The sequence below is a fragment of the Capsaspora owczarzaki genome (genome assembly GCF_000151315.2).
Source record: "Capsaspora owczarzaki ATCC 30864 unplaced genomic scaffold supercont2.15, whole genome shotgun sequence".
Lineage (NCBI taxonomy): Eukaryota > Filasterea > Ministeriida > Capsasporidae > Capsaspora > Capsaspora owczarzaki.
This window is the reverse complement of record NW_011887306.1, coordinates 81,328-103,921: the sequence shown is the minus strand read 5'-3', so window position 1 is coordinate 103,921 and position 22,594 is coordinate 81,328. Positions and strand designations below refer to the sequence as shown.

The 22,594-nt window shown below is 54.0% G+C and overlaps 6 protein-coding genes across 6 annotated transcripts; 4 read left to right on the top strand and 2 right to left on the bottom strand.

Annotated features, from left to right (window-relative positions):
• Positions 1-52: 52 nt before the first annotated feature.
• CAOG_09062 (hypothetical protein) lies at positions 53-2,880 on the top strand (the record flags this gene model as incomplete). The annotated part of the gene is made up of 2 exons (XM_011272493.1): positions 53-144; positions 216-2,880. 2 exons carry the CDS (start codon positions 53-55, stop codon positions 2,878-2,880), a joined length of 2,757 nt encoding a protein of 918 aa, XP_011270795.1.
• A 1,512-nt stretch (positions 2,881-4,392) lies between these two features.
• On the top strand, positions 4,393-6,417 carry CAOG_07231 (6-phosphogluconate dehydrogenase). The gene is made up of 3 exons (XM_004343040.2): positions 4,393-4,433; positions 4,700-4,938; positions 5,047-6,417. Exons 2-3 carry the CDS (start codon positions 4,744-4,746, stop codon positions 6,271-6,273), a joined length of 1,422 nt encoding a protein of 473 aa, XP_004343090.1. The 5' UTR covers positions 4,393-4,433; positions 4,700-4,743; the 3' UTR covers positions 6,274-6,417.
• A 90-nt stretch (positions 6,418-6,507) lies between these two features.
• CAOG_07230 (Stk38l protein) lies at positions 6,508-10,295 on the top strand. The gene is made up of 9 exons (XM_004343039.2): positions 6,508-6,960; positions 7,700-7,856; positions 8,030-8,113; positions 8,546-8,713; positions 8,813-8,886; positions 9,005-9,224; positions 9,308-9,549; positions 9,658-9,842; positions 9,948-10,295. The coding sequence occupies exons 1-9, from the start codon at positions 6,857-6,859 to the stop codon at positions 10,055-10,057; spliced, it is 1,344 nt and encodes a 447-aa protein (XP_004343089.2). The 5' UTR covers positions 6,508-6,856; the 3' UTR covers positions 10,058-10,295.
• A 70-nt stretch (positions 10,296-10,365) lies between these two features.
• On the bottom strand, positions 10,366-14,974 carry CAOG_07229 (hypothetical protein; the record flags this gene model as incomplete). Its single annotated transcript, XM_004343038.1, has 2 exons — positions 10,366-14,796; positions 14,870-14,974. 2 exons carry the CDS (start codon positions 14,972-14,974, stop codon positions 10,366-10,368), a joined length of 4,536 nt encoding a protein of 1,511 aa, XP_004343088.1.
• Positions 14,975-15,488: 514 nt separating this feature from the next.
• CAOG_07228 (hypothetical protein) lies at positions 15,489-21,780 on the top strand. The gene is made up of 20 exons (XM_004343037.2): positions 15,489-16,502; positions 16,644-16,817; positions 16,924-16,957; positions 17,059-17,097; positions 17,186-17,315; positions 17,410-17,454; positions 17,537-17,753; positions 17,830-18,011; positions 18,122-18,242; positions 18,331-18,543; positions 18,619-18,773; positions 18,861-19,152; positions 19,248-19,388; positions 19,469-19,570; positions 19,660-19,866; positions 19,959-20,597; positions 20,683-20,761; positions 20,840-20,878; positions 20,959-21,082; positions 21,175-21,780. The coding sequence occupies exons 1-20, from the start codon at positions 15,555-15,557 to the stop codon at positions 21,605-21,607; spliced, it is 4,314 nt and encodes a 1,437-aa protein (XP_004343087.2). The 5' UTR covers positions 15,489-15,554; the 3' UTR covers positions 21,608-21,780.
• On the bottom strand, positions 21,724-22,590 carry CAOG_07227 (hypothetical protein; the record flags this gene model as incomplete). Its single annotated transcript, XM_004343036.2, has 2 exons — positions 21,724-22,233; positions 22,308-22,590. The coding sequence occupies 2 exons, from the start codon at positions 22,588-22,590 to the stop codon at positions 21,755-21,757; spliced, it is 762 nt and encodes a 253-aa protein (XP_004343086.1). The 3' UTR covers positions 21,724-21,754.
• Between the last annotated feature and the right edge of the window lie 4 nt (positions 22,591-22,594).

The window sequence follows — 22,594 nt, the reverse complement described above, 5'->3', positions numbered from 1 at the left end:
TCCCGCTGCCTGTCAGAGTTGTCGCGCTCACTCTGTTTCGTGGCTTCAAACCATGGGTGGCGGCAACCCGCCCCAGCACCCTGGACTCGCACGGGCGTCATCACCGCGTGCCCATCGACCTGCGCAACGTGCGTTGGCAGCGGTGTGAGCGTTGTTTGCTGCGCGGTCAACTGCACCACTTGCAACTATGACGCGTCGACACCGTACTGCACTAGTTGCTATGCCAGCTACGTTCCCATCAACGGTGCTTGCTTCCCCGACTACCTCGGCGTCCAGGTCTCACGCTCCGTTGCCACCATGGCCACCCGCGTCTCCGCCTCGTCTGCCTCCGCCGCCAGCACCGCCAGCGCTTCGGTCATTGCCATTTCTTCGATGAGCGCTGCCTCCATCGAGTCGATCAAGCAGTACGCGGCCAGCACGGCATCTGCCTCGTTCGCCACCATTGCCTCCGCCACCGCCGCTTCTGCGACGAGCGTCTCCGACTCTGTCTCATCAAAGCTCGCCGTGGCCACGGCATCTGTCGCGTCCATCACTTCTGCCGCCTCCGCCTCCGCCGATGCCGCGTCTTCCGCGCGGGTTGCCGCCTCCGAGTCTGCGTTTGTTGCCTCCACCTCTGCCGCGTTTGCTTCGTCTGTCGACCAGGTCGTGTCTGCTTCTTCGGCTTCAATGGCGTCGTCGGCCTCGGTTGTGCAAGCCTCTCTTGATGCCATCGAGTCTTCGACTTCTGCTATTGCCGCATCCTCTGCTGCCGTCATTTCTGCGTCCTTGGCTGCCCTTGTTGCATGCAATGGCTGGACTAGCAGTCTGTGCAACTGCAACCACGGAAGCTTCGTGGTCGACTGCAGCAACCGCGGTCTGATTCGCGTTCCGAATGGCATCCCTACCGATGTGAGCGTGCTCGTCCTCAACCAGAACTCGATTAGCGCCATCCCTGACGATGCCTTTGTGCCCTTCACGCTGTTGTCCGACCTGCAGCTTGTGAACAACGAGCTGGATGCCGTTCCCAGCTCTAGCTTCGGAGGCTCCCTCGTTTCGCTTCAGTCCCTTGACTTGTCTGGCAACCACATTGAGCAAGTTGATGGTGCATCCTTCACCGCCGTGCCAAGCCTCAAGTCTGTGTACCTTGCTCGCAATCCTCTGACTGCCATCTCCGCTGACGCCATTTCCGGCTTGATCACGTTGACAACGTTCTCGCTCGCCAGCACGCAGCTCACCACGCTGCCCGAAGGTCTGTTTTTCGGTCTGACCCAACTGCAATCGGTGGAAACAGACAACATTGTCTGGTCCGAGTACCCGCCGCCGAGCATGTACGAATCGAGCGGAGTCCTGACGTTCTGCAACCCGACCTGCCGCACCTGCAACACCAACAATGTTTGCTGCCCTGAAGGCTGCCGCGCCTGCGGCCCTGACCAATCAGTCTGCACTGCCTGCTCCAACACGTACACTCTGCTTGGCTCCATTTGCGTTTCGGCTCAAGGCATGTCCACCATTGCCGCCTCGTCCGCGTCCATTTCTGCCTCCGCTGCCTCCGTCTCGATTGTTGATGCTTCTGTGAAATCAGTGTCGTCCGCCTCGGCAGCTTCTGTCGCCTCTGTCGCCACCGAAGTGTTCTCATCCTCTGTGTCTGCTGCGTCCGCCTCTTCTGCCGCTGCAGTCCAGGCCTCGCTCGCTGCCGTATCTGCTGCCTCCGTCGCCGCAGCGCTTGCTTCCGCCGCCAGCTTGGCCTCCGAGGCCTCTGCTTCGTCTGCAACCGTGGCCTCGATTGCCTCTGCCTCATCGGCGTCGGTCGCAGCCTCCATCGCTTCGGTTGCTTCTGCTTCCTCCGCGTCCGTCGCTTCCATTGCCTCTGCCTCGTCCGAGTATGAGGCCTCGACAATGTCTGTCTTTGCAGCATCGGTTGCCGCCGTTGCGTCTGCCGCGTCTGCTTCCTCCGCATCTGCCGCGTCTGCCGCTTCTGCGTCAACGGCATCTGTTGCGTCTGCAGCGTCTGCTTCTTCGGCATCTGCAGCGTCTATCGCGTCTGCTTCCACGGCATCGGTTGCGTCCGCCGCGTCTGCCTCCTCGGCATCGATCGCATCAGCTTCGTCTGCCTCGGCTGCTTCTATTGCGTCCGCTTCGTCTGCCTCCGCCGCGTCTCTGGCTTCCATGGAAGCTGCATCTGCCGCATCTGCTCATGCGACTCAAGCTGCCTCGGCATCCTCGGAGGCCTTTGCATCTGCCACTTCGCGTGCCTCCCAGTCTGTCATTTCTGCCTCGTCAGCCTCAGCCGTTGCCGCCTCCATCGCTGCTCTTGGCAACAAGGACAAGGACGACGGTGGTTCCAACGGCGGTGCCATTGCTGGCGGTATCATTGGCGCCCTTCTCGGCCTCATCCTTATCATTGTTGTGATTTACTTTGTTCGGGACCATCGTCGCCACCAGAACGAGCAACAACAGGCTGGCGGCAAGACCATCCCCCCGACCAAGGGCTCGTCCTCTTCCGTGCAAGACATTCCCATGACACCCATGACCTCCAATGCGGCCGCCGCTGGTGGAGCATCCGGCTCGTCGTCGTCGTCGGCGGCTTCGGGCTCGCGTCCTCGGCTGAGCTCCAGCTTCAACATGACCGACTATCCTCGCGTTGTTCGCTCTGTTGCCAAGCCGGCTCAGCCCACGGCACCAGCAGGCCCCGCACCCGTCACACCAACTGTTCCCAAGGGCGCTGAGCCTGCCGCCGCTGCCACACCAGCACCGGCACCAGCATCTGCGACACCTGCAGCAGAGCCCAAGAGCGCAGAGCCCAAGAGCGCAGAGGAAGCACCAAAAAAGACAGTCGAGCCGGCCCACGCTGTGGTTTCAATGCCCGAATTGCACGACGATGAGGATGCTTCGTTTGTGTAAAGGCAAAAAAAACGGACACGCGTTGTCCTCTTGTTTTTGGTAGTTGATTGTCGTTATTCAGCCAATGCCATTGTTGGTCTTAGTTGTGTTCTTGTGTTTTCTCGTCCGTCCTCCACTCCTTTTGCGAGCTCCTTTTTTTTTTTTTTTTTAGTTTTTGCTTGTTCTGTGAGACGCTGTTTGTGTGTTTTCCAATGTACTTTTGAACTGGTACGGATTTTCGCCCATTTGGATTGTAGATGGTTCAACTAGTGTTCTGTTGTACGGTAGCAGTGTTTCATGTGTTTTGTGGAATGTAGTAGTTTATGAGGAACATGATCGCTTTCGAGTTCGAAGCAGAACGGAAAAGATCAAGCGCACTTTGGAGCTGGTTTTCATAATCCAGGTTGCAGTCCCATCATCAGCACTCGCAGTCTATTCACCCCCTGAGTCATGAGTTTCGTACGATTCAGTCGTAGTTTATGACGAATTCGATCACGCACGCTGAGACCCATTGAATGTTGAGTTTGAAGCACTCCATGTACAAAAATGAAGATGTTCCTTTTTGAATGTCTATCGCGAGCGGTTGCATTGTTGTATTCGAGCTGCTGCTGAATAGACCTCCAACCAAACCCACCGTCGCTCAGAAGTTGATTCTCGCCCACCAGCCATCCAAAGCGACCCCCAAGGCTGAGCTCCTCCTCCTCCTCCTCCTCCTCTTTGTGAGTTTTTTGACTTTTTGTTCGTTTCCCAACATTTTTTTTTTTTTTTTCGTTTTCTCCGTTTTTTTTTTTTTTTTTTTTTTTGTTTCTCGCGTTTTCGTGTGTGTTTGCGTTCGCTTCTGTTTTTTGCTCGCTCGTCGTCCGTCTTTGCTTTGCTTTGTGTGAGAGAGTTCGTTTGAGAGAGCTGGTTGAAGTCGGAACGAGGGAACGAGGGAGGAAGGATGAGCAGCGACTGAAGTGAGGTGGGGATGCGAATCTGCGTTCCGGTCACACACGCACACACGAGCGTCGCTGATCCTGTCGTGCCCCCCAAAACCCCCCTCAAAAACACGTAGCAAAAGCCCACAGCAGCACTTGCTTCTGAACGCAGACCGCCGAGCGTGTCACTGCGAAAACGACAGGAAACGCAGTAGAATAAAAGAATAAAAAAGCAACAAAAAAAAAAAGACCTCTGTTCGTGTCCTCCTCACGCCATTCGCTTCAACTTGCATTGGGGAAATCCACCCCCCCTCTCTTTGTCTCTTTGTCGCTTGTTCCCCACAGTCATCAGTTTGACTGCAGCTGCTTGCGTTTCAACATCGACCACATTTCATCCACAAACACATCCTCAACTTGCAGACTATGAAAAAGCGAAGGTGAAAACGCCCCACTTTGTTCGCTTTTTTTTTTTTTTTTTTTTTTTCCTCCGTTGTTCGCGCATTCACTGTTTTTACTTCATCATTCTTCCCCGCGGTTCAGATCTCAATCATCGCATCATCATCATCATCATCGTCATCATCAAACTTGAGCGTATTTTTAATTCTATTTGACCAAAACTCTTTTCATTCTCAGTCGTTCTTTGAACAATCAAAAATCGTGCGTGAGCAGCTCAACAAAAAAACAACAAATCTTAAAAGAACGCACAGTCACGGCCGCATCAATCACTGTGGGAAGCACTGGTGACCATTGAGCGATGATACTGTGAAACTCGGATGATGAAGCGATAAGACGATGAAAACTATCACACTACTATCACACGAGTGTGACTCTGAATGACTGACTACATGGCATACACTTGCATTCGACGTTGAATCTGATGCACCCCGACCTCACTGTTTCCAACCCCTTCTCACGGATCACAGAAGTCGCTTCTACAAGAACCAACACACACACAACCAAAAAAAAGATGACGCTCTCCAAGGTCGGCCTGGTGGGCCTCGCTGTCATGGGCCAAAACCTCGCCCTCAACGTCGCCTCCAAGGGTTTCCAAATCTCGGTCTTCAACCGCTCGTACGAGAAGACCCAGGACACTGAGCGCCGCGCCAAGGAGGAGGGCAACCTGCCCCTCGTCGGCTTCAAGGAGATGAAGGACTTTGTCGCTGTATGCCATCTATTTGAGCTTTTTTTTTTTTTTTTTTTTGTTTGGCTTGTTGACATGCTCTTTTGATCTCACCATCTCTTCTTCTCCTCCTTTTCCTCCTTCTCCCAGTCGCTCGAGAAGCCCCGCCGCGTCATCATCCTCGTCCAGGCTGGCAAGCCGGTCGACGAGACCATTGCCAAGCTGTCCGAGCACTTGGAGGCTGGCGATTTGATTGTCGATGGCGGCAACGAGTGGTACGAAAACACCGAGCGTCGCGCCCAGGAGGTTGCTGCCAAGGGCCTGCTCTACATGGGCATGGGCGTGTCTGGCGGCGAGTCTGGCGCCCGCAACGGCCCATCCCTCATGCCCGGCGGCCCCAAGGCCGGCTACGACCTGATGGAGCCCATCATCACCAAGATTGCCGCCCAGGTCGACGGCCCGTGCGTCACCCACATTGGCCCTGGCGGCGCCGGCAACTATGTCAAGATGATTCACAACGGCATCGAGTACGGCGACATGCAGCTGATTGCCGAGGCGTACGACATTCTCCGCACGGTCGGCGGCTTCTCGAACGCCGAGCTCAAGGCCCTCTTTGAGGAGTGGAACCGCGGCGAGCTCGAGTCCTTCTTGATTGAGATCACCGCTCAGATCTTTGGCGTCAAGGACCCCCACGGCGAGGGCGAGCTCGTCGACAAGATTCTCGACAAGACCGGCATGAAGGGCACTGGCAAGTGGACTGTCCAGACGGCTGCCGAGATTAGCGTGCCCGTCCCCACCATCTCTGCCGCGCTCGACTCGCGTCTCATCTCGGGCCTCAAGGAGCACCGTGTCCAGGCCGCCAAGCTGTTCTCGCACCAGGCTCCCGCCGACCGTCTCGGCGGCCTCTCCAAGAAGGACTTGGCCGACCACGTTCGTCGCGCCCTGTACGCCTCCAAGATTTGCAGCTACGCCCAAGGCCTGAACATTATCCGCACGATGGGCGAGCAAAAGAACTGGAACCTCCAGCTCGGCTCGATTGCGCGCATCTGGAAGGGCGGCTGCATCATCCGCGCCGTCTTCCTCGACCGCATCAAGAAGGCCTTCGACCGCGACGCCCTGTTGCCATCGCTCCTCTTCGACCCCGAGTTTGCCAACGAGCTCCAGACCCGCCAGGCTTCGTGGCGCAAGGTTGTCTCGCTCGCCATCGAGAACGGCATTGCCGTGCCGGCCTTCTCTGGCTCCCTCGCCTACTTTGACGCCTACCGCCGCGAGCGCTCCTCTGCCAACCTCGTCCAGGCCCAGCGCGACTTTTTCGGCGCACACACCTTTGAGCGCACCGACAAGCCCGGCTCGTTCCACCAAGAGTGGGCCAACTAAAAAGGGTTTTTTGGTTTGTTTTGTCGTGTTCCAAATCTTTTTGTTGCGCAACGAATTTTTACCAAAGTCAAAATAGTAGTAGTAGTTGTTGTTTTCACGTATCGCGTGTTTCTGTCCATGCATTGTGTGTGATGTGCCAGTCCAAACACGCACACCATTTAAGGTGTTTGTCTTATTATTTTGGACTTTTTTCCATCATTCTTTTTTTTTTTTTCCCGTCTTTTTTTTTTTTTCTTTTCTTGTTTTCTGCTTGTTTTTTCTTCTTCTTCCTCTTCTTCTTCTTCTTCTTCGGCTTGGTTTTGCGCAACCCACCAACAACAAGAAGAGAGTCGACAGAGAGAGAGAGAGAAAGAGAGAGAGCAAAAAACAAGCAGACCAAAACAGCAACCACCTCAAATCGCTAGCATTGGAGAAGCCGAGCATTGACAATGTCGTCTGCGTTGGACGCGGCTGGATCATCGTCATCGTCCGCGGCTGCTGCTGCTGCGGCGTCATCGCTGGGCTCTTCTGCTGCTGCTGCTACGGCGTCATCAGCCACGGGTCAGCCACGGGTGCTGGTGCCGGTGGCGACGACGACTGCGGCATGACCTTCTCGCAGCGCGTCCTCGAGCGAGCAACCGCTGCTAAAATCACGCTAGAGCAGTTTTACGAGAATCTGCTCGCCCAGCACCGCGAGCGCACAGAGCGGTGCGTACAAACCGTCGCATTTCTTGACACAAATCCACACTCCGGTGATCTTGAAGCAGGCGCGAGGTGGTGGTGGTGGTGGTCGGTGCAGTTTGATGGAGGAGAAGAAGAAGAGTTGTTCGTTTGTAATGCAAATGCAGCCAACTTGAACAAATTTTGCTGCACCAAAAAAAAAAAAAAAAAAAAAATCGTTGTTTTTTGTTTGGCTTTTTTTTTTTTTTTTTTTTTTTTTGGGAATTGGCCTCGCTCGTCTGTTGCTTGCTGCTTGCTCATGGCGGTTGCTGCTTCAAGCGTACAGGCTGTGTGCGTGTTGCTGGACTCGGTCTCTTTTGGGCTGGAGCTGACAATCGAGGGGGGAGGCGGTGCAGCGACAGAGTTGCATTGAATGGGGATCCAAAACAGAAAAAAAGAAAAGCAAAAAAATGGCAGTGATCGATGATCCATCCATACAGTGCAGTGGGACTGTCTGGGAGGAGAGGGGGGGGGGGAAGGAGGGTCGAATTGCGAAGAGCAAGAGTGAGCGAGTCAGTGGAGGCAGAGGCAGAGGCAGAGGCAGAGTGACGGGGGCGCTTCGTGTTTGTATCAGCGCACCAAAACGAGATGGAAGAGCGAATGCTGCACTCTGCACTCAGCACTCAGCAACCTACGACACCAAGGGTCATTCAGGATGACTCACGATGGCTTGATAACAACACACAAACGAACGAACGAACGAACGAACGAACGAACGAACGAACAGGAGAACCAAGCTCGAGGCAGACCTCATCGACATTCGCAGCGAAAAGCGCCGCCAGCTGATGACCAAGGAGACCGAGTTCCTGCGTCTCAAGCGCTGCAGACTCGGCAGCGAGGACTTTGCCACGCTCAAGGTCATTGGACGAGGCGCCTTCGGAGAGGTACGCACGCTCCACAGCATCGTCTGAAACACCGACGTTTTCCTCCTCCTCTTTCCCCTTGCCCCTTGTTGCTCTCTCTCTCTCTCCTTATGAGAGCTCTGCAAATGGATCTCGTTTGCATTTCGGATTACTCACACCTTGATGCCCCATGTTGATCCCCTCTCGATTGACAGGTGCGTCTGGCGCAAAAGATCGACACTGGGCACATCTACGCAATGAAGGTCTTGCGCAAGGAAGACATGCTCAAGAAGGAACAGGTTTGTACCGCACTCCACTCGTACTCTTACTCTTACGCTTATTCTGCAGTGTGCTTGTGCTTGCCTGCCCTTGGTCGCTTTGATGGGTTGAGGAGAAAGAGAAGGAGGAGTTGTTTTTTCATTTTTTATTTTTTATTTTATTTTTCGTTTTATTATTTTTCTTGTATTTTTGCATTCCATCCATCCGTTTCCGTTGGAATCGCACTCGTCTTGCGTGACATCAAACACGAGTCTGTCGATGGCATGTCATGCGAAATTGAGATGCAATGTCATGTCCAATGCGAGACATCCGGGCGGTTGACAGGGAAACGACCCAAAAAACAAAACAAACAAACAAAAAAAAAAAAACCACCCACATTCTTACACTAACCTCTTTTTGGTATAAACAACCCTCTGCTAACCACCATCGAACTGCCCTTTGACACGAAACAGGTCGCACACGTCCGCGCAGAGCGTGATATATTAGCTGAAGCTGACAATCCATGGGTTGTGCAGCTCTTTTACTCATTCCAAGACGCGTCCTCGCTCTACCTTGTGATGGAGTTCCTTTCCGGCGGAGACATGATGACCATGCTGATGCGCTACGATACATTCTCCGAGGCAAGAAGTTTGAGGAATTTTCTATTTGACTTTGAGCGCAACTGGTTAGGTTAAAAACACTCATTTCCAACCTACATCCTTGATTTTGTTTTTTGACAGGACGTCACTCGATTTTACGTCGCAGAATCCGTGGCTGCAATCAACTCAATCCACAAGCTTAACTTTATTCATCGGTACTGCCAAACTTGTTTTGTTTTTGTGACTTTGTTTGCTCGGCAGCAATTTGCCGTCGCTCACTTTTTGCCTCGTTTCCCCCCATTTCCTCTGCCTGTCCAAATAACACTCCCACAGTGATATCAAGCCAGATAATCTACTGCTCGATCCTAAAGGCCATATCAAACTGTCCGATTTTGGTTTGTGTACCGGTTTGAAAAAGTCACATCAAACGGATTACTATCGAAATTTGATGAACCCTGCCAACACGGGCGGGGCACCTCCAAAGAAAATTAACTTTAGCGGCTACGACACAAAGAGCAAGGCAATGACGTGGAAGAAGAATCGTCGCGCGTTGGTAAGTGGTTGCGAAACTTTTTTGTTTTGGGGCAAGCGAAAACCTCCTCAATGCCAACCTTCTGCTTGGTCAACCTTCTTTAGGCGTACTCCACGGTCGGTACTCCGGATTATATTGCTCCGGAAGTCTTCCTTCAAACAGGCTACACCAAGAGCTGCGACTGGTGGTCCTTGGGTGTCATCATGTTTGAGATGCTCATCGGCTACCCACCCTTCTGCTCGGAAACCGCTCAAGAAACATACCGGAAAATCATGTCCTGGAGGACATCCCTCATCTTCCCACCTGAAGTGCCGATTTCTCGCGAGGCCCAGGATCTCATCACCCGGTACGAATCGGAGTGCTTTATTATTTTTGTCGAGTTTTTCAATGTTGAGTCCGTTTCACACTGTCAATGACCCGAACTCATCGCATTATCCTTTCTTTTTGAAAACAGCCTTTGCACGGATGCCGATCGACGAATTGGGCGCGAGGATGTCGCCGAAATAATGGCTCATCCATTTTTTGTGGGTGTCAACTGGGACCACATCCGTGAGTCGCCCGCCCCAATCGATCCCGGTGTGCGATCTATCGCAGACACGTCCAATTTCGACGACTTCCCAGAAGCCGCACCAGAGCAAGGTAATGAATGCATTTTCACCAACCCTTTGTGTCCACCAACAGAGATTTTCGGATGTAGTCTTCCCTCTCACTTCGTTTTCCCCAACTTTCTTGATCCATTCGTAGAAGAAATTAACGAGAAGGACGCCGTCAAGGATCTGGCCTTCCTGAACTACACATTCAAACGGTTTGAAGGGCTCACGCTTCGACAAAAGCTCTCCAGCGGGCGCCCATGATAGCCTCATTCCCCCCCCCCACTTTTGTCCTTGTACTTTTTCTTCCCTGGTTATCTCATACTTCCTCGTACGCAGCGCGATCAGGGCTTCATTGTAATTGTGTATGTGTGTGTTTTCTTTTTTTCGGTCATAGTTTTTGTTCCCTCTCTACCTTTGTTGCTCGCTCCAATCTCTTATTGTTTTGGTGTCTTTTTTTCTTGTTCCACTCGTCACAAGAATATACATTTTTTCGCCCCCATCATATGCCGTTTCTACCAAACGCGTTTTTATTTTGTTTGCAGAATGAACAAAAACTCAAAAACCAATGTTCAAGCGTGCTTCATGTGAAACTCTTGACCCCGCTTGAGCAGAGCCCGGAACGAGTGATACATTTCATAGACCCAGTTGCTGTCATCCAGGCAGTGGGCAACCGTGTCTCGCTGGTCCAACTGACCCTTGGCCTGTGCCAGACGCGCTTGCTTCCGACAGGTCATGAAGCACTGCCACTTGAAATGGCTGAGGTCGTGATAGACGGCCGCACGAGCTGCACAGGACTTGCCGACCTTGAAGCAGACCGATTCCACAGAGGGCGCTAACGCCATTTGCAGCTGCTGCTTGCTTGCGGTCGCTCGGAACCGGGCCTTGTCGGAAGAGCCGGACGACGACTTGCCGCGCCTGCTCACTGCAACGTGGCCTCCAGGGCTACGCCGCGCTCGCTCGTCGCCTTGATCGCTTGCTTGAGAGTGGTTGTCACGAGTGTGCTTGGTCGAGCGCCTGGATGCAGTGTGAGGGCGCTCGTGCTCTGCCTCGTCGTCCGACCCCACAAACTCAAACGCGCTGCGAGCGGACGTTCGGGCCAGAGGTGAGTCTGGATGGACTGCAGCACTATTGTGCAACGACGACTGTTCTTCCTCCTCTGCCTCCTTCTTTTCCTCGACACACGGGAGTTCTTGCAGCATTTTGGAATCATAGCGAGGTCCTTGCAGGTGAATGGTGACAGCAACAGTGTGAGCGCCGCGCCCGCACGCTTCGCACTTGTCGTTCGCACGCGAGTCGACCTCGCTGCGATGCGGATACGTGTCGAGCGCGGACTTGAACTCAGAGTTCCAACTGTCGCTGGCCACGAGAATGCTCTTGCAATCCTCCAGAGCGGCGTCAATCCGTCGCACAGCCGAAAGAAAGTAGTGGTCGCCCGAGTCAACCAAGTAGCCGAGAAAGTCGCTGTCGACAGACACGCTGAGCAGAAATTGCAAAAAGACGGGAAACGCGACGCCCAATTCTTGACGACGCGACCGCAGCAGTTCGAGCTCGCGGTCCAGAGTCTGGGGCGCCACAGCCTGTGGCTCGAGCTTGACTCGAACCGCAGTCGTGGTTTCTGTCGTGGCCACATCCATGGGGCTGGCCGTGTTGGTCTCGCTGGTCTGGGAATCCTGGGCCGCGGTCGACAATGCGCGCCTCGTACGGCGGCGAGTTGGAGCACTTGAAGCCGTTGCTGCAGAAGTGTCCGTCGTCGATGCCGCAGAAGTGTCCGCAGTGACCTCTTTGGTGACATTTTTGGCTGGTGAGCGGGTCGCGTCGGCCTTCTTGGGAGAAGCGGCAGCTTTGCGCGTTTCACGTTCGACTTGCTGGGGTTGTGGCAGCACAGGCTCTTGCTTGGAAGTGCTGGACGGGGCGTCTGTTGCTGTTGGTGGCTTCGGCGTATTCCGCAAAACTGGCTGTCTCCTGCGAGTCAGGGAAGCTGCAGCAACCACAGCAATGTCGGGCGACTGCTCCGGCTCTTGCTCCGGCTCTTGCTCCGTCTCTGGCTGTTGTTGAATGGATGGCCGCGTTTCAACATCCATAGCTCTGGTCTCTGCCACGTTCATCAATAACGTCGGCAACTGCGCAGCGAGCGACGGATACAAGTAAACAATGTCACACAGGGGTCGCGGAGGGACATGCGCGACCAGGATTGGGCCAAGAAGGTGCTCGGAAGCAACATTGAAGAAGCAATTGGTTGCCTCGTAGTTGAAGCGACCGATATTGCGATATGCTTCCACAACACTGGCGGAGTGCGAGACGCGGAAGAGAAGCTCGCTCACATCAACGCCTTGCGCACTGGTTGGGTCTCGCAGGCACATGAACGTGTTTGGTACCAGTGCAGGTGGGGCATCGGCAGTATTTGCCTCCGTCGCAGAGCCGATGGCGGTCAAAACGGAAGCTGCCACCTCCTGTGCCGAGCGAGCGGAACCAATTGCCAAAACATGCCCAGTAACAGCAGACGCCGCTACAATTTTGGCAGAGACTGTGGTCGAGCTTTCATCCGATTCCTGTCGGGCTCGTTTGGAAGGTTGCTCAACCACCACCAGCGAGGAAATTGGTCGAACATCGTCGTCGCTAGAGCTGCTGCCGCTGTCACCGCTCTTGCTCCTGGAGGGTTTGTCGCTTCGGATGTCTTCTCGTCGTCGCTTGGATCTCGACACCACAGGGTGATTCACGTAGCTAGGATGGAACTCGGAGTTCTTGAAACGTTGCGACGATCTCTCGTGTCGTTGGCTGCTACTGCGTCGACGGGAGGCCTGCTTTCGGGATGACTTTGACCGCCGATCGCTTTCATCAGCATCGCTACCATCACTCGAGCCAGACGCGTCATCAGAGCTGCTTGTCAACGCTTCCAGAGGAGCGCTGTCCGGCACCACAAATCCTTCCAAATCCTCCTCCTCGAGCAACGAGCGCTCGGGCGAGCGTCGGCCGCTACCACGCATCGCGGCCTTGACCAGCTTTTGAGAGGTGCTGAGAGGGGCAGCGTTGCGTTTGATGCCAGCGCGACGACTAGCCTGCGAGCTTGTGCTTGTCGCACGGCGAGGTAAAGAAATGGTGGAGGCAATTTCGTCCTCGGCACCGTCAGAGTCGGAAAGGCGATCAACGAATGCTCCACCTGCAGGTGTCGAGCGAGATGCAGCTGATGGACTGTGCTTGGTGGTCGATTGAGTCGCAGGGCGGGGTTGTTGTTGTTGTTGCTGTTGCCTGACCTGCTCTTGCTTGTCGTCCTCCTCGCTGTCGCTGTCGGAACAAACTTGCTTGATCTTTCGTGGAGATGGCCGGGCGTTTGACGCAGGAGTGACACTTGTGCGCGATGGTGTTGATGAGGTCCGCGCTTGACTTTGGGCGATCGCTGCAGCCTGCGCAGTCGCTTGAGATGGAAGATCTTCATCATCGTCGTCATCATCACCATCATTATCATTGCGACGAATATCAGTCGCATCGGCATTTCTGCTTGCATTGGAGGAAATGAACAAGTCGGAAGCGTCGCCCATGATGGAGACGGCGGCGCGATTCCGGCGCGTGCCCACGGGTGTGTCGTGCACTATTTGCGGCGACGAGCCTGTGGGCACCGAGATGGTCGCGCGCTGCGTCACTCCAGGGTAACGGCGGTCGAGGGGAGGAGACGGGGAGCGGAGTCGGCCTGTCGATGCTTCGCGCACTGCCTGTGCGCGGCGCTGAGTCAGCCGGGTCAGCGCGAGCTTGACATCCGCACGCGGCGTCGGGGTGTCGCTCAGATAGGTGGCTCCAGCAATGTATCCGCGTGGCTGGTCAGCGTCGTCGTCGTCGTCGTCATCGTTGTCGTCGTCGTTGTGAACGTGACTGCCGATTGAGCTCTCGGCGACATCAACCTCCAAGTCGCTGTCCGAATCGCGGTAGACGGATGCGTGCGACTTGGCTGGAAGGTTTGACCGCGCGCTGAGGCTGAGCGCAAGCACCTGCTGGTTGTGCTGCTGGTGCCGCGATTGCCACTGGGACGGAGGGGTTGGCAGGTCACTGGAGACGGCTGCGTAGCGACTTGGTCCGGCCCATTGCGATGGAATCGGGGCAGTTGCTGCATACGACGACGAGCCGAAGCCGGAAGGGGCCAGGTCGAACTGGCCGTCGGGAAAGGCCGTTCGAGGCAAAGCAATTCTCGAGATGGGCGTGGATTTTGGCGATTTTCGTGCAGCGGCACGGTCTGTTCCACTCGCTGGCATGAATGCAAGAGCATCGGCATTGTCCCGCAGAGATGAGACATGAAACGGATCATCTGTGGACGTGCCGGCGGCTCGCGAGTTCCCGCTGGGTTTGGCGGGCGTCGCAAGAGCAGAGCCGAGCCTGGCCTGATCCTCGCCAACGACGACGCTGCTGGCGGCACTTGCAAGTGGCTGCAATAACATGTACTTTGTTGTCGGGAGTGGATGCGTGGAGCCGGCAGCCTTCTCGCGGGGCAGCAGCGGGTTGGCGCGTTCGAGAGCGGCGCGACCTGCAGCGCTGAGCGGCCGTTCGCTGCTCGCCGCATTCAGACCATCGCTTGTTGGTGACGACGACGACGACGACGACGGCATCTCAGCTCGACTGCTCGCTGCATTTGCATCGGACTCGACGGCCTTGTCGCTCGTCTCGTTGGTCTCGCTCGTCTCGTCTTGCGCCGATGCAACCCGTGCGTCGCTCGACTGGTGCTCAGCCCTCGAAGCCGCAATGACGTTGGTATCTGCGCGCTTTGTAGACCGTGGCGACCTCGACGACGACTGCTGCTGCTGCTCGAGCACTGTCTGGCTTGCAGGCACAATTGAAGCAGAAGAAGAAGCGTCTGAAACGACCGATGCGTTTCCCGCCAATGGAGCGTCCGACTCCACGCCAGCAGCCCTGACCCTGCTCTTGCTGTGCTCGCGTTGAGTATGGTGCTGCATCCGCTGCGGCGGGGACGGCGACGGCGCGGCGAGCACCAGTCGCGCTGCTTCGTCGGCTTGTGCCTGCATGTCAGCCAGCGCCCGCCGCGTCCTTGCAGCCGTGCCCGCGCGCCCCCCCGTTGCCGCTGATGCCGACGCGTGCCGCTGATTCGGACTCTGGCAGCCGTCCGCCACCACCACCACCACCACCCGCAGCAGCAGCAGCAGCACCAGACGCCGACAGCTTCTCCAACAGCGGCATCCTTTTGTCAGTTGTTTCGTGATGGTTTTTCAGCGTTTTCGCGCCAAAAAAAGAAGAAAAAAAAAAAGAGTGAAACAGAAAACTTGCACGAAAATCAATCTGCGTTCATGTTTTGGTTTCATGTTGGATTTTTGATGTTTGATGTTTGATGTTTGAAGTTGATTTACTTTCTCTTTTTGCTACCAAAACGCAGAGAGACGAGTGAAAGATGTCGCTTCTGCTGAGAGTAACAACGGAAAGAAGTGGATGCTGAACTACCAAACCCCGGCAAAAACTGGGGTGTCTCAGACCCACTGAGAGCAGCAGCAAACGCACTCAAAACACCCTCTTCTCTCACTCTCACTCTCATAGTGATTCTCCTACAGCAAGCAAGCGTCAAGGTCGCAGCTTGAACAGGGTCGCTGGTCAAACTTCACCGTTTGTTCAAGTTTTCACTGATCTTCTGATTCTCATTCAGTCGATCTTCATTTTATGTTTTTTGATTTCATTCACCTCCCAAACTCAGTCACCATTCATTCAAATCGTTTGCAAATCTTGACTCTTTGAATACACATAGAACAGCAGAACTGAGCAACCAAAAATGTCGAATGTGCTCAAAGTCATCAAGCACCAAGTGCATTCGACCCTCCACTCGAAATCGTCCTCATCGCACCGCACCAACAATGGAACGAGCAGCGATCACCACCACCAGCAGCATCACAATCGCCATGGAGAGGAAGACGGACGCGAGCGCAGTGGCAGCAGCACGCTGAGCCAGAGCGACTCGGAGTCGGACTTGCCGCTGTCCACCTCAGCCTCAGCCTCGACCACCTCAACCACCACAACCCACGCCAACAAGGCATCCTCATTGGCGTCGGTGTCGTCGTCATCGTCGTCGTCATCGTCGTCGTCAGCGTCCTCGGCCATCCCGTTCCTGATGCAGTTCACTCCGAATGCGTTGCGTTCTGCCGCAGTCGCCTCGTTCAAGTCCAGCAACAATGCTGCTGCTGCTGCTGCTGCTGCTTCTGACTCTGGTGCTGGTGCTAGTGGCGGTCATCATCCTCATCAGCATCAGCATCATCACTCGTCCTCGTTCGGACTGCCGCACTTTACGCGCTCCAAACGCAGCAATTCAGAGACAAAGGTGAAAGTCAAAACTGCGTCGCCAGCAGTGCCATCGGTCATCGCTGCTCCCGACACCGACACCGACACTCCTGCGTCTGCGTCTGCGTCTGCGTCTGCGTCTGCGTCTGCTTCAGACGGCGGTGCGGACGCTGGTACTGCTGGTGCCGTTGGTGCCTCAGGTGATGCGACCGCTGCAGCGCTGCGCAAGGGCAGTTTGGCCGTCCCGACGTCATCCGATCCCAGTGCTGCTGCTGGTGCTGCTGGTGCTGGTGCTGGTGCTTCGAGTAGCCCACTTGCAGTGCCAACCCGTGCGCGCGCATTCACAACTGGAAGTCGCAGTCCCATTGCAGGAGCATCGCCCAAGACAGGCACAACGCCACTCACGCTCTCGCCGTTCGGATCAACCGAGTCGATTGGCATTGAGGTGAGGCTTGGCTGAAATTCTGAAATTTTGCCCCACAGATTGTTTGGGAATTGAATCATTCTGCATGACATTGATGCTAACGTATCACACCGCATCAAACCTTGTGGGAATATTGCGTTGAACGAACGACCTCACTTTCAGCCGTCCGTGCTGTATCGGGAGATGATCAATGCGGTCGTCAGCAGTCTCGGTGCTCGCACTGAAATCCCGCAGCCGTTGCTGCTCGACACCATTCGCAAGGCGTTCGACATGACTGAGACTGCTCATCAAGCTGCAGTCGCAGATGCCACCAAGCGCGCACTCCAGTCTGGATCGGTATGGGAATGACTTTGGGTGTTTTTTCCCCTTCGTGTCTTGCTTGTGGAATTTTTTACGAATCTCACTTGTTGCTGGCTGTGGTTTGTCACTTGCGAAATGACAGAAAACTTTCAAGCAGGCGCACGTGCATGTTCACGGTAAGACAATCCTCGATGCTTGCTCGCTGTTGAATCCACGAGTTGGTGCGCTGACTAACTTTTTTTTCTTGCTTTTGGCTTTGTTTTGTTGTGCCGCGCAGTGATTGGCGGTCGCCATCTCGCGGCCAAAGATCTATCTGGTTTGTTGCAGCAATCGACATTATTGATGGTGGTTTTTGGTGTTTCGCGCGTTGTCTCCTCACTTTTTAACTTGTTGCACGAGTGTAGGCAGCTCCGACCCGTTCTGTTTGGTGGGCCTGACTACCGGCGACAGCTCCGACTTGAATGAAAAGAAGTCATTCAAAACCAAAGTTGTCAAGCAGTCTCTCAATCCGCAGTGGGATGAAACGTTTCACTTGTATGAGTTGCGCGTTTTTTTTTTGGGCCGAGTTTTTTTTTGTTGTTGTTGTTCTCCTCATCCTGTTCTCTCTCGCCCATTCACTCGTGTCTAGTGTTGTCCCGGATTTATCAAAGTGCAACCTCGTTGTCAAAATGTGGTAGGTTGGTTGTGGACAACGTTGCTCGATGTTGTTATCGCTTTTCCACGTTCTCTCACTTGCTTCTTTGCAACATCCGCAGGGATTGGGATGAAAAGACCATCCTTTCCAGGGCAAACGTATTTGCCAAAGTCCTGCGGCGCAGCGACGACGGCAACGACTTTATGGGCCAGATTGTGCTCCCGCTCTCTTCCGTCAACCTGAGTGGTTACGAAGGATGGCTTACGCTGACCAAGCGCTCCGTCATTTCCAGCATCTCGGGCGAAGTTGGGCTGAAAGTCTGGTTTGACTTTTTGGATGTAAGAGCTGTCTTTGACTTGGATACCAGCTGGCCAAAACGATTCTCATCTAATGCGCATTTCCGCTGTCCGGTAGACCGATGCAGACACTTCCATGGACTGGATTAGTGTGCTGCGCAACGTTGAACACTTGTTCGCAGCGGCTCCAAGCACGTCGGGGTCGATCATCTCGAAAGGCGTGTTTTCCGACCATGCCGAAAACGTGCTGCGTCTTTTCTCGCTGACTCACGGCCTGACCTTGCTACATCAGAATATCATGTGAGTGGTCGCCCAAAACTCGTAGCAGTGATATGGGAATCAAGTCGAGCGCTCAATCTTGTGCTTTTTGTTTGTTTGGTTTTTTGCTGGTTTGGTTGGTTCGAAAACAGTCGCGCCGGAACTCTGGCAACATTGCTCGCAGACCAACAAGCAGTGTACAAACCGTTGAATGAGCTGCTTTTGACAATCAATGCCAAGAAGGACGAGCTGAAAGATCTCAACATTGGCGATGTACGGCATCTCTATCAAGCTCAATTTTGTTCACTTGCTGCTGCTCCGAGACTTGACAAACTGACTCTCTTTTGCGTTTTTGATGTAGGAGCAACTCTTGATTCGCGCCATCATGACTGCTCAAGACGCCTTGATGACTGCATTCAACAAGCATCGCGACTACTTTTCACCAGACTCGATCACCGTGTCGTACGATTTGAGCGCTGCTCTCACCCTCGTCAACACAATCTATGGGCTTGACATCTTCCAGAGGACCTTCCCAGGGCGCAGTCTCATGGCAGATTTAACCGAGCATCTCAAGGCAAGTTCTGCTCCCCTGTTGTTTGTTGTTTGACTTGTTCTCTGCCGCTTGTCTAACCTTCGATCAATTGGGTAGTGTGGTGTGGATCGCATCTACAACAGAATTGAGGCCTTGAATGAGTCCATTCATGAATCTAAAGAATCCAAACTACAGGCGGGTATCAACATTACCCTCGCAATTGAAGGCGAGCTCAAGCACGTCATGAGCATTTACGGGCGCGCGCTGCAGAGGTTTGTGCTTTGATTGCCACCTTGTCCTTGTTGGAAATGGGTTGGCCAATTTTTTTTTTGCTGACAATCTTGTTGCTTGTTCAACAGCACGGTGCCGAATGCTACGTCCCTCATGGTCCTCGAGTACGCCTCGCGCCACAGTAAATTCGTGCAGTCCGTCGTGATCCATGACGCCGAGCACATCACGGCCGTGTTTCAACTGTACTTTGCGATCAAGCGCTTACTGGACGGGCCGCTCAAGTTGCTGACGCCCGAGCAGCAACAGGAAACCGGCTTTGCCTCCTTCCACGAATGGTTTGCTGCTGCCGTGACCACTTGGATTGAAATTACCCAGACACGGATGAATGCCTGGATTTCCAGTTCGGTTCAGCACGATCAGGTCAGAGGGAATGTGGTTGCTGACATGTTTTTGTTGTGTCTGTGCGTGGTTCTTTGAAACTCACGTTTCGATTGACTGGACGTTTGTGTTGTTAGTTTGTGAAAGTGGAGAAGGCGCTTTACTCTTCCTCGGTCGTCGATGTCTTTAACATTTTCTCGTCGATTCTTGCCTTCTTGAATGATCTGGGCTGGCCTGATCCAGAATTCCGCTACTCGCTTTTGATCACACTCACCAAAGTGAGTGAGCTGTTGGAGATGGCGAAAAGGGTGGTTGGTGACTGTGATTTTCACTCTTGCATCTCTCATTTTTCAACCAGACAATTTCGGAAGGCGTTCGCTTGTACGCGGATGAGCTCAGTGATGATGTTATTCGAAAGGGATTTTACGATTTGGATGGTCAATTTGATGTCACGCCCGAGGTGAGTGCTTTCGTTTTGCGAGTGAGTTGTTACTCTCGCAGCTGGTTGCTGACGCAAATGCTTCTTTTCGCTTTCGAATGGATCTGCAGCTGTGCTGCACGCTGAATAATATCGAGCAAGCGACCCAGCTTCTGAATGACATGTACCAGAGCATGGAAGTGGATGCACTGGTAGCTCAACTGCGAGCCGACGGAAAGGCGTCGTCCAACACCTCTCCCATCCGGATGTTGCTGGACGATACGAACGAGTATCTTCAGATTGTGCTCACCCGTTTAACGAGCATGGTCGCCGATCGGGTAAGCATTCAAGCATGGAGCAATCTTTGAGTGCGAGCTCCATTCTTTGCTCATCCTGATTTTTTTTGGTTCGCCCCACCTTTGATCAATAGATGTCACCGGATATCAACAACTACTTGCGCGTCACAGCCTGTGTCTCCAAGCCCTCGGCTTTCTCGTTCTCAAGCTTCTTCTCCTCGTCGAAGAGCGAGGCAACGGGCGACGTCAAGCTGTCGCAGGTCGTTCCGACCAAGGTGGTCAATGTAACAGACAATGAGGTTCGAAACGCTCTGCAGCCTCTTCTGGACTACTTGAACAGCAACCTCGAAACAACCTCCGACCGCCTGTTCTTTGTGGTCTTCCAAGGCATTCTGCGTCATTTGTGGAACCGCGTCGTGGGCAACGTCTGTCACTTGCTGATCCCGCAAGCAATGCAGCGCTCCACAACGGCGGACGCCACTGAAACGGCCACCCAAACGGCGCTCCGGCGCGACAGCAGCCACCATCCGACGGCGACGCAGACGACGACCGACGAGATGCAAGCGCCCTTGTCGGAGCATCAATGCCGTGTGCTTGAAAAGTCTCTCGAGGTTTTGCAAGGTTTCTTCCACGCCGAAGGCGATGGTCTCTGTCAGGACGAGCTCGGTGGCAGCTCATACCAACATCTGAAGCACATCATGCACTGGTACGTCGCCAAGACCGAGGATGTCGTGGTTCAATTCCAGCTGCTGCTCGCCCATTGGCAAACCCTGGTAAGCGGATGCTCGAGTTTTTTTTTTTGTTTTGTGTGTCTCTCTTGTTCTCATTGATCGTTTGCTGCGTGGCTGCTTTATCCAGACCCCTCAAGGCCTGGGTCGAGTGCAGCTGGAGCTGACGCTCGATAACGCATCGACGCCCGCCAAACTTCTTGTTCATGGTAACCATTGAAATGATTGTTGTTCGTTGTGTGTGTTTCGTTGTTTCTCATTGTGTTGAAATTTCGCGTTTCCTGTAGTTCTCGACGGATTTGCGTTCCCGCCGATGGATCCCGATGGTAAGTCATGTTAGGAACATTCCTTGCCCTGTTCCTATTTGTTTTTGCATTCTCATTTGCCCTTCGCTCAACTGTCACAGGCAAAGCTGACCCATACCTCATCCTGACGCTGTCGCGGGTCGGTGACACCAAGTCTCCCGCTGTTCAGAAAACGCCCGTCCAAAAGACGACGCTCAACCCTCACTTTAACACCAAGCTGTCATTGTAAAAGGCTGAAATCTGTCGCTGTTGTTGTGACTGTGTCGTTCACTTCTCGCTTCTCGCTTCTCTCTCTGACATTCTGTTTCCTCTACCAGCCCATTGACCAGCGCTGCCAGCGACTTTGATCTTGGTTCCACCGTGCTGTACATCCAAGCGATGGACTATGACCTGTTGTCAGCCGACGATGCGATTGGCGAGGCGCTTCTTCTTCTGCCTGCCGATCTGGCCAGCAAAGGATCAAAACGCTTGGACGTTTCATTCACACGCTTGCCACTCGGCGATGACCAGGAGGCCTTGTTCTTGTCGTTGCTCGACGTTGCCGTGCACGCTGGTGCTGACGTTTCTACCATTCGCGAGGACCTTCTGACGCTCTCGCAGCAAGCCTTTGTCATGTTCCACGTCCTGCAGCAACGTTCATTGCATGACAAGGTGGCCAGCCAGTTCCTCAAGAAACGACGCGAGATGGCGAGCGCGCCTCACCCCGATGCGCTTGCCTCCGAGCGCGTCGACCCTCCGCCAGCGCTTTGAGGCGGTTTGTTTGGTGCCCGTGTTTATGAGGGCATAGCTGCTTCTCGCATGACAGCCATTCAAAAACAAGTCGCGCTCGCCCACTCTCGCAATGTTGCAACCAGCCTGCGCGCAAATGCAGATTAGGCAATTCTATTCCTGTACAATTCAATCACATGTTGTTTGCTCGAATAGCTCACGAACCAGCTTGCCGAACACTTCGGGTGTTGAATTCATGGCTGCGAGCCACGGTTTTGGCTTCCGGAGCATCGACACAACGACTTCTCCTTGATCAACGAATGTAATGGTGGCAGAAATCGTTTCCCAGACGAGCATCACACCGCGCTGTCCGTTCGATTCAATCATTGGCATGTGGGGAAAGTGGCGGTCGTCGAGCTTTTGGAGAAGCGTGTAGGCATTTTTGAACGCGGCGTCAGTGGGTCTGGCGTCTTCGTCAATGGGGTCGTTGAGTGATGTCATTTGCTCGATAACCAGGTCGCGCGCAGAACTCGCTGCGACGGTTGAGACAACGTCTTCGTGCCATTTTTCCCAAGTAGACAATGCCAAAACAAGAATATTGCGCTGTGGTCTCTTGGGAGAGCTGGGTGACGACGGTGTCTTGAGCGCCAGCAGAGCGTCACGAATCGCTGGGCAAAAGAAAGAAGAAAAGAAAAAGTGAGCGACCTTTTGTTTGCAGCACCCGTGCTTGCTCGTTCCTTACCGTCCATCGCCACAGTATTGTCGACAAAAAGCTTCAGCTTGTTTGTCAACGAGCCAAGCGAATCGCTGGATTCCGTGGATTCACTGGGTTGCATGATGGACGCTGCAGTCTGACGCTTCCTCGCTGGCACTTCGATATCGACCAGCACCGACCACAAGAACTCCAGGCAGAGCCGAGGCAGATAGATCGCGGTCGATTGTTCGAGCAAGCGACGCGCGAGTGATACACGTGCCGGAAGAGTCAGTTTGGTTGTCTGTGTCACAACACTGTGCAATTGCGACATGGCG

What these genes read in the sequence shown, in the direction of transcription:
- CAOG_07231 (XM_004343040.2), top strand. Translation starts at nt 4,744, where the DNA reads ATGACGCTCTCCAAGGTCGGCCTGGTGGGCCTCGCTGTCATGGGCCAA. An exon ending in AGATGAAGGACTTTGTCGCT is followed by an intron (nt 4,939 to 5,046) that starts GTATGCCATCTA and finishes TCCTTCTCCCAG; the next exon opens with TCGCTCGAGAAGCCCCGCCG.
- CAOG_07228 (XM_004343037.2), top strand. Translation starts at nt 15,555, where the DNA reads ATGTCGAATGTGCTCAAAGTCATCAAGCACCAAGTGCATTCGACCCTC. An exon ending in TTTTGATCACACTCACCAAA is followed by an intron (nt 19,389 to 19,468) that starts GTGAGTGAGCTG and finishes TTTTTCAACCAG; the next exon opens with ACAATTTCGGAAGGCGTTCG. An exon ending in TTTAACACCAAGCTGTCATT is followed by an intron (nt 21,083 to 21,174) that starts GTAAAAGGCTGA and finishes TTCCTCTACCAG; the next exon opens with CCCATTGACCAGCGCTGCCA.
- CAOG_07230 (XM_004343039.2), top strand. Translation starts at nt 6,857, where the DNA reads ATGACCTTCTCGCAGCGCGTCCTCGAGCGAGCAACCGCTGCTAAAATC. An exon ending in AGAAGAATCGTCGCGCGTTG is followed by an intron (nt 9,225 to 9,307) that starts GTAAGTGGTTGC and finishes AACCTTCTTTAG; the next exon opens with GCGTACTCCACGGTCGGTAC. An exon ending in GCCCAGGATCTCATCACCCG is followed by an intron (nt 9,550 to 9,657) that starts GTACGAATCGGA and finishes TTTTGAAAACAG; the next exon opens with CCTTTGCACGGATGCCGATC.